Source organism: Hippoglossus hippoglossus, chromosome 11, assembly GCF_009819705.1.
Source record: "Hippoglossus hippoglossus isolate fHipHip1 chromosome 11, fHipHip1.pri, whole genome shotgun sequence".
NCBI lineage: Eukaryota > Metazoa > Chordata > Actinopteri > Pleuronectiformes > Pleuronectidae > Hippoglossus > Hippoglossus hippoglossus.
The window spans coordinates 15787673-15805043 of NC_047161.1; the positions used below are offsets into that span (position 1 = coordinate 15787673).

A 17371-nucleotide genomic window follows, 5' to 3' on the forward strand; every position below is an offset into this window, starting at 1 on the left:
ACTCTGGAATTCAAACAGAGCTGAAATCGAGTCTGGCATTCCTTCTGCTCAATCTGTTTGACAGGCATGTGTTTGTTTGTGTTTCTGGTTGTGTGTGTTTGAGAGAGAGAGAGAGAGAGAGAGAGAGGAGAGAGAGAGGGAGGGAGAGAGAGAGAGAGAGAGAGAGAGAGAGAGAGAGAGAGAGAGAGGGGGAGAGCTGGTATTTTACTTGATGGCCTCACACATATCCAGGCCCATCTTCACACAGTTCCTGGCGTGGTGAGGCAGAGACTCAGGCAGACCAGACACACAGTAGTAACAATCTCCAAGGATCTTGATTCGCATGCACTCGTTTTCCTGAGAGAGAGAAAGAAAAAAGAGGTGATGATGGAAGAAATGTACGTTTATCTTAAAACTTTCCGATCCATGAACATATTTAGTTATGGTTAAGTACTTTATTTAAAAAATGAAATTTGTTATGCTCTTTCTCACCTCCGCAGAAACCTCACATCAACACAGTCACATCCATTGAGCCCAAAATCATGCGCCCACACACATAACGCATTAGCTGTTATTCCACATGTGGGATGTGTGACTGCTCATCGCTGGTCCGGGTTTATGTAACAGTGGTTTCGTCAGGCAGAAGGACAGAGCTGCTGGACACAGAACTGAGATAGCCTGACTCAACTGCTTGAACCCGATAAGCTGAGAACCCATGAGACCGCGAGATACACTCCGACCAGCCCACACTGCTACAACCCGCAGCTGTCAACACGCACACGGACCCTCTGCGAAGGTCCCGCACGGAGGCCGACTGTGGCCGCCGGACAGAAAACAACATTTACTTCAAGGTCACGCTTCAAGCGATTGACAGAATAACACGGACCCTGTTCTCTCCTGCTGGTTGTCATGTAACCGGCTAATTTGAGCATTTCAAATGTAAGACACAAACCGAGAAAGGAAACACAATATTTGACGTCGTTACCATCCTTTATTTCTCCGTTAAATCAAAGGACGTCTTGATGAAAAATATCAGACAGTGACGTCAGACAGACAGGGTTGCCATCGTGGATTGGAAGTTAATTACTGGGCTCTACTGCTCGAGATATTAAAGGATATTTGTTGCTTGGTTTCCAAGGCCAGTGGTTTATTTATCCACAATCCATAAATGAAATCTGACTGAGCCTCGCAAAGACCCTAACCTTCTTAATAAAACCTTAAACTGGAAATGAAGGGGGTTAAGTTAATGAAGTTTAAATGGGAAATTCTTGTCTCCTTGAATTTTTCATTCTACTTAGAGGCTGCAGCTCGTGGTGGGGCCGTATTAAAGTGCATTATTCCTGAAAGTGTTTCCAATATTTTCTCTACCTCATTCATGAACAGGATATTGCAACCCAATACAAGACTGCACCAAAGTACAGCCTCATACATCACAACAGAGATGAATAAACACCTCTTTAGCATAGAGGGATTTTTACAGGGTTATGATCAAATATTATTTCCTGAGAGAATGGTCAACCCTGGACTGGAAACTTATGACCATCCTCTAACGGCATAAACATTCGGGATTCCTCCTTTTCCCACTGTTTCATTCATTTCTGCTGGGACGTCCTCCGGTATGGAACGTATATAAATGAAGTTGCCTTGAGCTTACCTTTGCAATCTGGTCAAACTTGCCGAACAGTTCATTCAGCATATGCACGAGTTCACCTGGAGAGCAGTCACTGGCCAGCCTGGTGAAGCCCACAATGTCGGCATACAGAATGCTGCAGAGAACAAGACCAACCAACAAACAGGACAGTTAATGATACTCTACTGAATAACACAACCGTAGAATTAAACAATTCATTGCATACCTACATTTCCATTGTCCTCTAGTAGGAGAGGCATAAAGATTATCACCCATGGGGGGCATTTTATTAGCAGAGCAACATGGGTGTGGATTATTTGACGTACTTGATGTTATTGCTTTGAATTAAGTTGAATGCAGTATTGTTCTCTATAAACCCATTGGGTTTTTATTGAGTACTTTTACTACGGTGGTGGCTATAAAACGTTGAGGGCAACTGAGGGACGTTTTTGGCCTTGGCAAATCAGTACTCATGGTCTGTTCGGGTTTCAAATGCAATAAAAAGAAATAATATAGCACATATTATTGTGCTGGTAGTGTGTAGTGTAGCTACCTTATCTGGACATGAACCAAATCTGGTTTTCTGGTATACTGAAGACTATGTCATTGATTTGTTTAAACTTGAAAAAATACAGTTTTTAAACTAACGTATACATTAAAGACACTAGTGCAGTGCCCGTCTGATTGGAATGGGCTGTTTGTTTGTACTGTGGTGATGCTGGTCGCAGTTTTTCAGTCCTCAGAACCCTGAAGCGGCTCCACCACTGCTGCACAAAGAGCTGTTCACCTGTATATTCAAAGTTCAGTGGAGCTCGACTTAGTACCCAGAACCCTGAACTGGAGAATCAGTTGCTGTGGTCCGATTCTACAGCTGGAGACTGTCTAACTGATTGGTATGAGTAGGAAGAGCCGAGCAGAACCACACGGCCACCTGTCCTTGAGTGTCATTTATTTTGTTCTGGGTGGATTGCCCTCTTCACTGTGAGCTGGACCATGTGAGAATCTGTTATTATTGGAGGGATAATAGGCAGATCAACATGAGGAACGCACACGGACACACATGTACTGTCGCACGCACACCTGAGGCCCACTTAACAGAGACACTCTGTTTCTCCTGTGATGGAAAACAGGTTTTTAGAGGACATTCTCCAGAGAGACTCTTGTGCTAAGCCTGGATTTGTGTACTCTGCTTTGTTTTTATGAACCCCCACAGTATGAAATCCTCCATCGAGAACAGAAAACACAGGCTTCTCTTCATTTGGCAAAGTGACCTCAGAGTACAATTAGGGTGGATTAGCTTGAATTTGGCCATGCCAGGGAAAAACAACAAGGCGCTGGGGGTGAAGAGAAGATGACGAGAAAGCAAATGAGAGGAAATCAAAGGAGATAATGGGGAGGGGAGTATCGCGTATAGGAGAAATCCAAAAGGTTGAGTAGGTAGAGAGCAGGGAGGACAAAAGAAGACAAGGAAGGAGCAGTGTGGAGGGGGAGGACAAGATGGTATAGGAGCAATCAAGCGCTGCGATGAGAGCAGAGAGAGGCCCAGATAAAGGAGGGGGAACCGAACCTGACATTGGTGTGCCGCTGCACATAGAGGTTGTGGAAGTTGTTTGTGCTCTCAGTTCGGCCAAAGTTGGGTCCCTGCAGCCTCTGGATGATCTCGGCTTTCATCACTCTGGCTATGTGAGCTGGCAGCAAGGATAAAAGTAAACGCTCCTGCAGACAGAGAGGGGAGAAGGGAAGGAATGAAAAGCCAGAGAAGGCAGAGTAGTGTCTTGACATGATAGGAAGATATATTTGGTTTATAAACTGGTATAAAGTGCGGATTTATACACATGAACACATTAATGCAGTATTGTGTTCATATTGTGTATAAATCCGCACTTTATACCAGTTTATGAACCAAATATATCTTCCTATCAACCTCTGATACTCCATATAAAAATAGCCATTTTCATCCACAGCTAATATTTAACATCCACCCCCCATCCCCTTAATTAGTTAGGGCTAATTTTCAGGCACTGAGCACAGGAAACGACTGAGGCACAGAAAATATCTTCATTATTAAATGTAGCATGGCAGAGAAAAGCAATGGGACACGTTCTCTTCATTTATTCACGGTTCATGATTTTAAGTTTGGCTATTAGATGATTCAGAGGTGATTAAGGTGAACATTAAGGAAACATTCACTGTGATATTCACCTGTTAATGATTAGTTCATTCAATCATTAATTCCCAAAATGCAATTTAACCACCGCCAGAGGCAACGCTCAAATTCAGTCAAAGGTTGGAAATATATGTGGTTTTTTTCTTATCATTATTTAAGAGTCTGGTCTTTTAGTTAGAGTATTGATTTCACGTACTTACTTTCACTTTTTTTTGTGCAACAAGTCTGCTAAAATTCCCCAACCGATAAGAAATGAGAGCAGACGTTTCAGCACGCACAGAAGCAGCGTGAGCGCAGGGAGAAGAATCGAAGCTGGAGCGCAGTCCAAGCAACAACATATTTGAGGGCAAGCACACTGTTTGAGCACAAGCGGGGGCATTTAGAGTGCGAGTGCCAGGGTTTTGAGTGAAAGCATCGCAAAATCTGAACATGAAATCAACAAGTCCTGCTCTCACCCTGAAAGACCACTCTCTTGAATAAAGATAGGAAAAAATAAATGAACTTCCAGTGGACAGGATAAGCAGTACTACAACACATCTGCAGGAATGTTCCCCACTCAATAAGTACATGGCAGGTTGCAACATACTGTGTCTCTTCCCCATATCATCTCCAGTGGATGGATTAAAGGATTTAGAGGCTGCATTGTTGTTGCAGTAATTCTACAAAAAGGCCTTTGCATATTGACCCCACGATGCTTCATCTTCAAGAGTGTGATGGTTGCTGTTGATGTTTCAGAAAGTCGACTTATTCTTTACCACATGTAACAACACACGTCAGCGTATAGAATAGTCGGTTATCGGAAAAGTAAAGAACCAGAGATGCGAGATTCATCACCCATAACTGTTGTGTAACTGTGTAAGTTGTGGGTCTTGAATTTAGCACAGTGCACAGTAGATGGAGGGATGTTTGAGGGTGATTGTGGTGTGCGTGTGTGCGTGAGTGTGTGGGCTTGAGTGTGGGTGTGTGTGTGTGTGCATGTTATAGAGAGAGCGAATAGCTGCCTGAGGGGGTGTGACTCATAAATGCAGCTCACAGCAGAGAGGGTCATTACATTGTTCACACACCACAGGCTCATTTCCTAAAACACAGCAGCAAATTAAGTAGAGAGAGGGGATGGGGGGGGGAGCGTCGCTAAAAATAGAAACACACACCACCCGCATTTATTTACTTATTCAGCGGGGAAGCAATATGAACACTCGACTGTGAGCATGCAGAGGGAGTATAATAGCCTGAAGAGACGGAGCTTCATTAACCATGTGTTTGATTAATGAACTTAAGTGATCTGTATTCAGCTACTGAATGGGATTTATTGGTGTTTAGTTAGGCATTTGTCAGCATCAAACACACACATGCACACACAAACACACAAACAGACTGTTGCAAATGTAGACAAACATATGGCAGGGGACATATCCAACATGAAGATAGTTGCTGTGGTAAATGTTTTCAGTTATTCAACCACCATCTACAGCAAACACAAAATATTCACAGACTTGTGGTAAAAAAAAACATACACAACATGTCATGAATTTGTAATATTTCTACAAATACAATGATCGATAAATAATAAATCATGTATTTCTTCATTTTTAAGTTACAAAAAAAATATATCTAAGCTTATCTTCACTGTGACGACCACAAGCTATTACTGTGTACTTTTATGAGTAATTTTCCAGCTTGGAAAGAATGGCTAATGTCAGGGCAAAAAATGTCACGTAAATGTCACTTCATAATGCCTCTTTAGACATCGTCTTACAAACTCCTCATCCCTGACAGAACTGAGGAGTGAAATACTTTGGCAATAAAACCGAATAAGTCTGAATTTCATTTGGGATCTCATCAAGTGTGTGGCTGGACGAGAGAGAGAGAGAGAGAGAGAGAGAGAGAGAGAGAGAGAGAGAGAGAGAGAGAGAGTCAAGAGGGCCACAGCTACGCTAGCAGCTTAACTAGAGGCTTTACATTTCACATTTTGAGTGTTGATCTTGTACAGGGCAGATCTGACAAAATAAGCTTCACTCCGACATCAGCAATTACAAACAAGTGGCCACCAAACGGCAAAAAGAAACATTTTTCATTCAGACTCAATATGGACCATGTGTCTTTCCAGCCAATCAGTCTTAGTACCAGGTCTCAGAGCGATCCATCCAATAACTGGTGAGTCATGTCACTCTGAAGCAAACAACGCAAACCTCATGGTGGCACTAGTCAAAAGGTCAGAGCAGTGGCGGAGGAAGTACTCAAATATTTTTCTTAAGTAAAAGTACAAATAAATAAATGAACAATGTATCGGAACATTTGAGTCCAGGCTTAACAGCATGAATCTGATGACCTTAGACTTCACTCCCGTATTATTTCACATCCCCACCATGAATGTAAAGATGTACCTGCTGGTGCTTCTCAAACTCCAGTTTGATGGGCGACTTGATGCAGTTGCAGGTATCTTGGTAGGTCTGTTTCAGAGCCAGGTCCATCAAATGCTTGTGATAGGCCCCGGCCAGGTTACCGCAGGTGAAGATGATCACATTGGCTAAGATCTGCACACACACACACACACACACACACACACACACACACACACACACACACACACACACACACAAGAATACGGCATGATAATGATGTTAGGGAGGTGCAACACATTCCATATATGACTGCACGTATAATTTCCCCACTATCTACCTCCTTCCACTTAGACCTGCATTATTACCTCATAAAACAAGGCCAGAGCACACTCTTCAAATGTGCTTTTCCACCAATGTGTCAACCTGGAGCTCTTTAAAATGTGGCCGTGCATATCAATAGGTTGTCCTAGGTGCCGTATCCAAGGGTAATGAGCGTCTTCGAGCATGTTTTATTGTTAATGTGCTTTTTGACTGTGTGTGAGAGAGAGGGAGGGAGGGAAAGATTGAGAAGAGCGAGAGACCATAGTGATTAGAGTGTTATCAGTGTGTTTACTTTGATGGTCGATTAGAAGGAGTCAGTGTGTGTGTGTGTGTGTGTATGTGTGTGTGTGTGTGTGTGTGTGTGTGTGTGTGTGTGTGTGTGTGTGTGTGTGTGGGTGGGCGTGTGTGTGTGTGTGTGTGCGTGTGTGTGTGTGTGTGTGTCAGCCTCAGACATGCAGGTGATACAAAATCAGGTTTACTTTATGTGTTATCTGGCATGTTTCTGCATTTTCATTGAAATGTATAGATTGTATTGTTAGATTTTTGGTCAGTGGTGTTAAATAATAATAATAATAACAATAATAATAGCAGCTTGAGCATTATGAGGTTTCTGTTTTGTGGGACAGTATCAAGGGGTCCATTCAGATAGAGCCAGTGTTTGAAGAGCTGTTCCCCGAGTACATTAACAGCAGTTCATTTGACTCAGGAGACTTTGCTGAATGTGCTGTGTCACAATGAGACAAGACACGATTCACTGTTTTATAACCCAGACCTTATAAAAATGTTGTACCTCATGATTTTTAATCGTGTAATGAACCACTTTACCGATTTCATTTGGAGACACTAACCTCCGTGCTGCAGCAAACAGTGCAGCAAAGCAATTATTAACAAAGAAAACTCAAAGCAGAGGCGTCTCTGCATCATCCACGGCACAATGTTTCCTTTTGACTTATACGGTGCTTTGAAAGGATCTGACTCACCTGCCAGACCAGGGGCTCCAGCACTGGGACGGTTTTGGCCAGACAGATGCTGAGGGTGACAGTGTGTGACAAGCAGGTGATGCCGCTGGCGATAATGGCCCCTCTCATGGAGAAAGGCAGCATGGTGTAAACGACAAACACGATGAACAGGAAGAAAGACACCTGGAAGTAGTAAACAGGAGGACATCTTCAGTCAGAGCACACCACTTGTCCAAAATAAACCAGAATATCTTTGCTAAATGTTAATGAATCTAAGTAAACAGACAGTTATTAATATTTGATGAATTCTTTGACAAGGAATACGCAGGCAAACTTCCAACGCCATCAAGATTCAGTTATTTATCTGATTTAAACACATTTTTCCCTTTTATGACCTGATTTAACATCCCAGGACAACCATATACAGCAGGGCCCAAATATAGACGGAATAAACGCCTGCGACCAGAGATTTATGTTCTGTATCTTCCCTCTTTGTCTGCTGTTTTCTCTAAATACAGAACAGTGAGTTGAGACTGGTGGTGGCTGCCCACTCTTCCACACAAAAAGATCCAAAGATAAACTGTTGATCCTATGATGGATGATAAGATGATTATGAGTGGGCTGCTCACTTAGTTTTACAAAATAAAAAAATGTAATCATGGGATAAACAACAGATACAATAAATCATGCATCCAGTATCTAAACTGCTTATCCTTTGAGGTTCGCAGGGGGAGTTGGAGCCAATCCCAGCTGGCAGTGAGCAAGAGGTGGGCTACACACTGGGAAAACAGGGAAAACCCATCACAGGGAAAACCCAAACCGGGATTCAAACCAGGAACCCTCTTTCTGTGACGCAACAGTGCCTAAGAAAATAAATAAAAGCCTGTGTTGTACTTTACTGTGGAATATATTTAGAAGTAGTTTCCTGCAGGTTTACTATGATCAGTCATTTCTCTTTCCAGGTGCATCACTCTGCCTTCACACACTGTGAACCTGTGTATTTTATGCGTGGTTTCTGAGACGCGTGTTTCCTCCTCCTTGTGTTTATTGATAACTTGTGTCTTAACCTCCCGCTCTGTCCCTGTCCGCTTCCCCTGCTGTCAGTCCACCCCTTCCTGTTATGGTGGCTGCGGTGGCGATCAGCACGAAAGGGTCACGGTTTCGACTGGGACGCTGGATGAACTCTGACCTTCCTGCCTGTCTGTTTACTTCCTCTGTCTATCAGGTTCAGAGAGATTGACTGCAAACAGGAATACACTGAGACTGGCAATTTGTACAAACAAATGTTCTCTGACAACAAACTGACGATCCTGCTGTCACCAAGACCTCGACGTGTCTGGCATGTCGTCAGATACACAGGATTTGAATAACAAGACAAATAAATACATTTTGTGCTGAATTTCTGTCGGGTAAACATCATGCCATATTCTGAAACTGAAAAAAGGCTTTAAAAGGTTGGAACTTTGTGTTTGAAAGCTTGACATCTAAATAAAAAGGTTTTGTATAACTGAAACTAAGTTTTTAAGCCTTGGATAATGTTTTAAAAGGCTGTAAAAAGAACAAATGTCTGCAAATATTTTGTATGTTTTTTTCCAACATATGTGCACTAGTTGTCAGATCGCATATTTGAAGGTTTGAAATGGAAAACAAAGTGATGCACTGGGAGAACAGAGACAAACTTGTGTTGGAGTAACAGAGGAAAAGAAGTGGTTTTGAAAGAGGAAAAGTCAAATACAAAATAAGTTTTGCAGTGATTTTTTTAATCAGCCTATCAAAACAATATGTAAGGCTTCAAAACTTAGTTTCAATCACGCGGAACATTTTTAATTTGATTTTAAGCCTTCAACGAGTTTCAACGATTCAAAGCCTTTGTTATCAGTTTCAGGATATGGTATGATACGTATCCCATATATTTCTCTCTCTTGTTTGGCCAGGAAAAGCTCTTAAACATTATTTGCAGTATCTGGCGAAGATATTACTTATACCACTAACATGTAATGTTTTATCAAGCAAAGACATGAGTCGGAACATTGGATATACTGTAAGTGATTGATCGGTTGACCTAGTTCCTTCCAACAGAAGACCTGAGCATAGATAACAGAGGAGGAGAGTTGTTTGTTGAGGCTCAGACTTTGTGTTGCTACGGGAAACAACACAGGGAAGGGCGCTGACGTCGGCGTTTCTTCGATCCTGTATATTTTGCCACAACCCTGAACTCCCGACTCTGAGAGAGGCAGGGGACACACGGCACTTGGAGTGCGTGACGTCTGCTCTGTTTGGATGGCGGTCTGAATTGAGAATGGCAGTCCAATTTCAGGTGCGTCACCTGCTTCTCTCAGCGATGCAGGCAGCCAGACACACTCCATCTCCACAGCACTCTGGCCAGAATCCTAATTCACCCTCAAACACCTCCACGTGGGAGCTGCAGCCATCATCTCACTTTAGCTTCTTCGATTACTCTTTTTCTCCTTTTTTTTGTGTTCACCACGAAGCGCTTGAATACACTTAATACGCTCTCTGCTCACTTAAGCAGTGATGAGCATCAGCAGCTCGGAAGCGTGTTTGGATTCGAGCACCCGTGTTTGTTTTGCAACAGGGTGGCAACACACCACCACGCTCACACAAAGGACACACAGTGTACTGATTGTTGGGTACCAGGTGTGGCAGCCATGTTCAATCTCTTCTCTGGAGAGAGCCGTGGCCTTCACAGAAATCAAATACAGCCCAGTCCGACGGGAGAATGCTGCTGGATGGTGACAGACACATCTTGGACTGTGTGTGGGCTACATATGTCTGTGTGTGTGTGTGTGTGTGTGTGTGTGTGTGTGTGTGTGTGTGTGTGTGTGTGTGTGTGTGTGTGTGTGAGGGGGCAAACATGACGGGTTGAAAGTGAATGACGGAGCAGGGCAACGGCTTCTCTCTCTCTCTCTCTCTCTCTCCCTCTCTCCCATTCTGCTCCCCTTAGCCTCGCTCTCTTTTTGGGACTTCACTGCTATTAGCTCTGTGTGCTCTGCCAGACGTGCTGTGTTCTCGGTAATCCCGATCAATCCAACCCACCGAGAGCACCCCGCACATCACACTGTTTTCTTTTCACCAAACCGCTGCCCTCCCACAAATTTCCTTTCTGCCTGTCGGACAGATGGATGGATGGATGGATATAAATAGAGATATAAACATAGATAGACATGTATACATACAAAGATAAGGAGAGATAGAGAGATACATAGAGATCAAAATATATAAAGAGACAGATAGAGAGATATAAACAAGATAGATAGATAGATAGAGAGATGGATGGATGGAGATTAAGATATAGATAGAGAGATAGATAGACATAAATAGATATAGAGATAAATAGTGATAAATATAGAGATAGATAGATAGATAGAAAGATACAGAGATACACAGATACAGAGATAGATAGACAGATAGATAGATAGATAGACAGATAGACAGATAGACAGATAGATAGATAGATAGATAGATAGATAGATAGATAGATAGATAGATAGATAGATAGATAGATAGATAGATAGATAGATAGATAGATAGACAGATAGATAGATAGATAGATAGATAGATAGATAGATAGATAGATAGATAGATAGATACGTGGGAGAGTCGTGGGAACAGAACAGAGTGATTAATAATGCAGAATGATTATGCTCTCACAGGTGGCTGATGATAAAAATATCTCCATCCCCAAGGAGGCAGAGAGGGAGTGAAGGGGGAGGAAAGAGGGAAGAGAGGAAATTTGGGCATGGTGGGGTAGAGCGGGGGGGTGGGGAGAGAGGAGGCAGGTGGAGAGAAAAATGGGATTTGATGAATAGGGGGAGACAGGGCGTTAGCATGAGAAAATAGGATTCCTGAGACAGAGAGAGAAGGAGTCTGGCACTGAAAACGAATGTGTCTGTCTGCTGATCTGTTCACCTCCAGCTCTCATCAGGCCTCATTAACACTTGTCACATGTGGAATTAATTCTGCACTCTCACCTGCGCACACGCACGCACACAGACACATACACAGTTGTGTATCTAGGACTACGTACAGTGACTTACACTCCTTTCCTGGGGGTGTTACTACTTCCCTAACCCTAAAATCACAACATATCTTTACCATGAAATATAAGGATTATGGGGTGTCACTCTTTTACCCATAAGTCCCTATATTGTAAACTGTTTCAACACATTTTGGTCCCCATAACGTGATTAAATCCTAGACCTTTTATCTTTTTTAAATGAACTTGCCAATCAAGTGATCATATCATCTTAAAAAACATTTATGGAGCATTTTGGGACCAGCTGTTTAGTGCCAGTGACAACATCTTGATCGCCCCCCCGGTGGCTGGGTGGAGGATTAAACAGCGTATTTGTGGTAAAAGCAACAGACTCCTCTGCCAAGGAGCTTATGTTCTCATTTCCTGTTTGTTAGTTAGCGGGGTTGCACAAAAACTACTGAACGGTTAACCACGAATGCGGTATGGGTCAAGAGAGAACTTTTTCAGAATTGATGTGAATCAGTATAAAGGGACAGGTCCAGGAATAGGGTTAAGGGTTATGGACAGTCTCCATGTCCAGAGAGCCATACGTGAATTAAGTCTTCTGGGAAAAAAAGAATAACAGGCAGTGTCTGTGTTTTGGGGGTGTAGCTGTGAGAGGGGGTGGGATGTATCAGTTGCATATTTCCCAAGTTGTAACCTGCTCATGCTAGGTTATCTTTTCAGGATTACCAACCCTAGCGTTTAGTTAACAGAACTGCTAACTAGAGAGTAACAGCAACACTAACTGAGGGGGGGTGGAGCTTAGAGGACTGAACTGGCGGCAGACCCACACATGTACAACCAGAACCAGGCACAACCAGGCCCTTAGGTACAACTGTGTATTATTTTAGACGCATGCATCCAGATACACAAACATAAAACACACTTATTTATCTACCTGGTCCCACGGACTGAGTATCCCTCCTGAGAACATGAACAGGTAACCCATGGTGACCAGACAGGCCCATATGAGAATAGAGAAGAGGCGGAGCATCCGCTTGAAGACCGACTCGATGCAGACAAGGATGAAGATGGACAGGAAGAGGAAGAGAGCGGCCGGCACCGTGATCAGGAACGTTAAGTGGTCCTCTGTTTTCTGGAGAGAGAGAGAGAGAGAGAGAGAGAAAGAGAAGGATTGGTTTATACTGTTGAAGGTTTGGTGGACTCAAACGCGTTCTCACTCTGGGAAACACATTTCCAGTTCATATATTCGGCTGTCTACACATATATAGTTATTGTGTGCTCATGTGGTGTCTGAATATTTGGCAAAATTATTTAAACACATGAATACAACATGTTTTGTCCATGTTTTTTTACACATTCAAAGCACATGAACTCACTGGAACCGGAAGGACGGCTTCAAAAGTCAGGAAATGGGACATTCCGAGGAGCACAAGAATGCAAACTTAATAAACACTAATAGTACTGTAGATTAATAGACTACTGATGAGCCTCCACTGCGTACAGAGATATGAAGGCAACTGACAACACCAAAAGGTATAGTGTGAGCAATACTAGCAGAGAGTTTAAGTTGATCGTATCGAGGAGCAGAGCCATACCTACCAGACACACAATGATTCCTGAAATACTGACTGCAGATCAGTGAACTCAAAACTTTAAACCCAAAAAATAAGGTCAAATACCAAAAACTTTAGACACAAAGAGATCAGCAGACAGACAGTCTGAACCCACAGAATGTGCTACAGCATCACTTCTGTGCTCGCACTGTCAAAGTCAGCATTTAGAAGCACACACACACACACACACACACACACACACACACACACACACACACACACACACACACACACACACACACACACACACACACACACACACACACACACACACACACACACACACACACACACACAAACACTGTCTTTTTGACTTTGACTAGACTTCCCATCCTCAGAAAGTCCTTCCTTCACTCTAACTATACCATGTTTACACTCCAGAGGATGTACACTGCACTAAACGGTCCATCCTAACAGGCTTTAAAACCAGAGTCCTGCTGTATATTCTCATATCTTGGTGCCATTATTTGCCTCATTAAGACATCAAGTGCAAATGATTCCACATAGGCAATAGAACAGGGACCAACTCACCTGCATCTCATCTACCTACATCACCTCTCCAAACCAGTAAACAGTACATAAAGACCAGCTCATCCCCACAGTTGCCAGTTCTCCTAGTTTGAAACCTGCGCTGCTTCACTACCCACAAACCATTCTGAGCTCAGAGCCTCTGTCTGTCCACTTCCATAATTCTTATTCTCAGTTTGAAACAAGTTTGCCTGCCAGCTCAACTTTTAACATATGCAACTATTTTTTTGAGTCTCGTAATTGAAAAGAACACCTAAACACACACACAAACACACACACACACACACACACACACACACACACACACACACACACACACACACACACACACACAGCACAGCACAGCACAGCACAGCACAGCACAGCACACATTCACAAGTCTGATCCTGTCCGACACCCACGAAAACATTTTTAAGTGATTCCGAACTCATGATTGCAGTGACAGGTCCCACAACTGTAAATGTTAAATTAGCATGCCGCTGTACAATTTAGATGTCACTGATCTTACAGTGAAATGAGCATCAGTGTGTGGGCATAGAAATGTGTTTCATTCCCTCAACACGCAATTCACCGAAGCAGCTTTTTTTGGAACGGAATGAAAAGATGCCACAGGCTCAACCTTGAATTTGTGGCCGATTTGACAGTTTATTGACTGGAGCCGCTTGCTTAAAATAGCAGCAGCTATTTGGCCACAGCAAATGTAGGAGGGCAGCATTTTGTTGTGTATTAATGAGGCAGTGTGATGTAGCAGAGGAAGAATGAGTCAGGGTCTGGCGAGGAGATCCCATGGGATCTGGTTGCTGACGCCACAGCAGTGAGTCTGAAGCAATGACTGAATCCCAATGAAGATGTAAGCAAGGTCGCAAACTCAACCCCAGGAGAACCTCAGCGACAGCAAGACCTGTCCTTTGGCATCAAAATGCATTTGGTTCAAACTGTATGTTTACACACAAAGGTGGAGGGGGCTGCTTTCTCTGGTAAGACAAAAAAGAGGCATCTACAGTTTGCACATTTCAGATTGGAGGCATTCTAATCCAGTTAAAACCCCTGTGATGCCATTTAGAGCCATTTCCCTCGACGTGGCATAAAGGCAGAGGGTTGTGCCTGCCTGACATAATGTACTGCATTGTCACCAAGAACAATTATTTCCTTTTTTAACCCAGTCTGGCTTATCCAGCTATTATACTGGGAGGAAAAGAGGGGAACAGGGAGAAATAGCAGCAGCAGCAACTGCAGCCAGAAAGAGCAGCAGTGAAACAAATACACCAAATGCACTGTGTCAGACAGCGAGGAGAAGGGGAGAGGTGGCACAGGAGAGTGTGTTTGAAATCATGACAGTGTATGTGCACTTTCCATGTTTTGGTGCCTGTTGAATATTCATCCTGCCTGATGAAGCAGCACTGATGGTAGATTTCCCCAATCTGCTCTCAGCCTGGTCCTGAATATCATCTATAAACACCAGTCCTTTCAGCAGGTGCCCCATTTGAAGTCATTGAACTTTGACTCTGCTAAAACAAATCAAAGGTTTCTGAGCGTCTACTGTAAAGGCCATGAGGAAGTGCAGTGTTGGATCCGGTGCGACTTAGAAACGTGATAGGTTCATTATTAATGAACTTTGAATCAACAGGCGACCAATTCTCTGTAGCAGTGGCAGCTGGGACTCATCAGCATAAGTGACAATGTCGATCACAACAACTGATTTTCCAGTTCGGGGGTTCTGTGTATTCTGAGTTGAGCTTCACTGAAATCTGTAATAAGCAGGTGAACAGCTCTTTGTGCAGCAGCGGTGGAGCAGCTTCGGGTTTCTGTGGACTGAGTCCTGCAGCCGGTCTTTACTTCCCTGCAGGTCACTTGTACAGTTTCAGAAAGACACAGTTTCACTTTTAAGAGAAAATAGAATGAAAAGTTTGATATCAATTCCAATGAATATTCTTCCGACAGTTCTAGATAAGCCTTAAAAAGGAGACTAACGCATGTGTTTATATATAGAACATTTTGTAAAACATTCAGGCTGTGGTAGTGGTAGCTATAGGGTCGTCCGCCAACCAGAAGGACCCCAGATAGCCACCGGCAGCTGTGATGTAAGTGTAAGTGATGTGATAGAGAAAAAACTAAAAAACTAACCTTAACTCAACCCAAATCAAGACCTTTACCAAAATTGAAATTAAACTAAGAAAGGAAATGGAGTTGTGTCCCATCTATGGGAGGTATTAAGCCATTTTGAGTGGAAGCTAGAAAATCCTGACCTCTGCTGCTTCGACTTTGACCACTGTTTGTTTAAAGGTTCAGTGTGTGGAATTTAGTGAAATCTAGTGGTGAGGTTGTGTTTTGCAAGTGAACACCCCTCAGCTCACCCTCCCCTTCCAAACATGAAAGAGAACCTGTGGAAGCCTTCAGTTCTCATAAAAACTCAAAAGATGTTTAGTTTGTCCAGTCTGGGCTACTGTAAAAAACATATTAAGTATTTAAATATAATGGCCCATTCTAGGGTAAAGAAAACCACAATTTGTACAATTTAGATGAAACACACCAGTGAAAACATCACTAGGATTATTTTATATTCAATTTATGCCAATAGATCCCATTCACCTAAATCTTACACACTGAACCTTTAATATGAGTGTTCCTCAACCTTATGATGAGTGCAATACTAACACAAAGAGGTTCTTTTCCTGTTACAGTAGCACACTGCCATTGGATGTAACCTGCTGCCCTTAAAAAGATGGATGGATGGATGGATTTTCTATCTTAATAGAATTATTCAAATTAAATGTGCGTGGATGTTTTTAAATATTTCTTTTTTAATTAACTCAGCTCATTTTTATATGTGGTTCTGTATCTGCGTGTAGCACTTTAGATTGTTCTCAGCTCTGACCACACCTCAGTCAGTGACGCCACAGCATCTATTTCACCGCATTCATTCACCTTCCTGCCCCCGTGCAACATGTTGTTCATCCATCAGTACAAAAATACCCGGCTCCCACAGCCCTGCATCCATCAAACTCTCAATGACGTGGGCAATAAATCAATGTTTGCTGACGTTATAAATATATCAACAAATTGTGAAAGTGCAAAGACTGAAAATATGTTGCAAATGATTATAAACCCACCGGAAATATGAAGTGAAATGAACACTTTGGTCAATAAAGGAATGCAATACTGATATAATCAATGCAGTTAATCATGAAAGTAATGGGAGCTGTTTATGGATTTTCAATGTTCCATTACCAGATGTAATATTGATCTCTATTAAAATGTCAAATGGGGTTTTAAGATTCATTTGGTTAATATAGAGCCATGTGATTGCTGGGTCTCTAGATACTCGCACACGTTTGGGCATGCAAACACACACACACACACACACAAATGAATGCAACCCTACACACATTCCAATCAATACAAGAAAGAACAAGAAAAGTCATCTACTCTCAAAAAAATTGCAGATAAGCCTTTGAAGGAAATGAGAGACTTCCTCAGATAAACACACACACACAGGATCACAAACATGAACACTCGTGCAAGCATGCACACGTACATACCAACACACCCAAGCACATACACACACATGCAGTACAGTATGGGTGGAGCAGTGTTTGCCTTTAAAAACACCACGTTCCCTCGCTCCAGCCCTGATCTGTTGGGGGAGATAAAAGTGTGCAGTAATTTTGGGAGCATTAGCGCTGCTTTGGTTGGGTTTCTGTCGGCTCACTGATAAAGCCAGAACACTTACAACAACATCCTCCCCTCCCTCGGCTGCCCAGCCCCCTGCTCCAAATCCTCCCTCTATTTATTCCTGGCTTTCTTCTACTTCCAGCAATAAACACAGACG

The 17371-nt window shown here is 42.8% G+C and overlaps 1 protein-coding gene across 2 annotated transcripts in view; it reads right to left on the bottom strand.

Moving 5' to 3' along the window:
- Nucleotides 1–17371, bottom strand: part of adcy2b (adenylate cyclase 2b (brain)) — a 43357-nt gene that overhangs the window by 23215 nt on the left and 2771 nt on the right. For both annotated transcript variants that reach the window (XM_034599829.1, XM_034599830.1), the window contains exons 2-7: nt 12336–12533; nt 7420–7581; nt 6161–6310; nt 3177–3325; nt 1634–1745; nt 209–336 (exon numbers count right to left, since the gene is read on the bottom strand). In XM_034599829.1, the coding sequence (XP_034455720.1) occupies nt 209–336; nt 1634–1745; nt 3177–3325; nt 6161–6310; nt 7420–7581; nt 12336–12533 (899 nt within the window). The remainder of the gene's footprint in view (nt 1–208; nt 337–1633; nt 1746–3176; nt 3326–6160; nt 6311–7419; nt 7582–12335; nt 12534–17371) is intronic.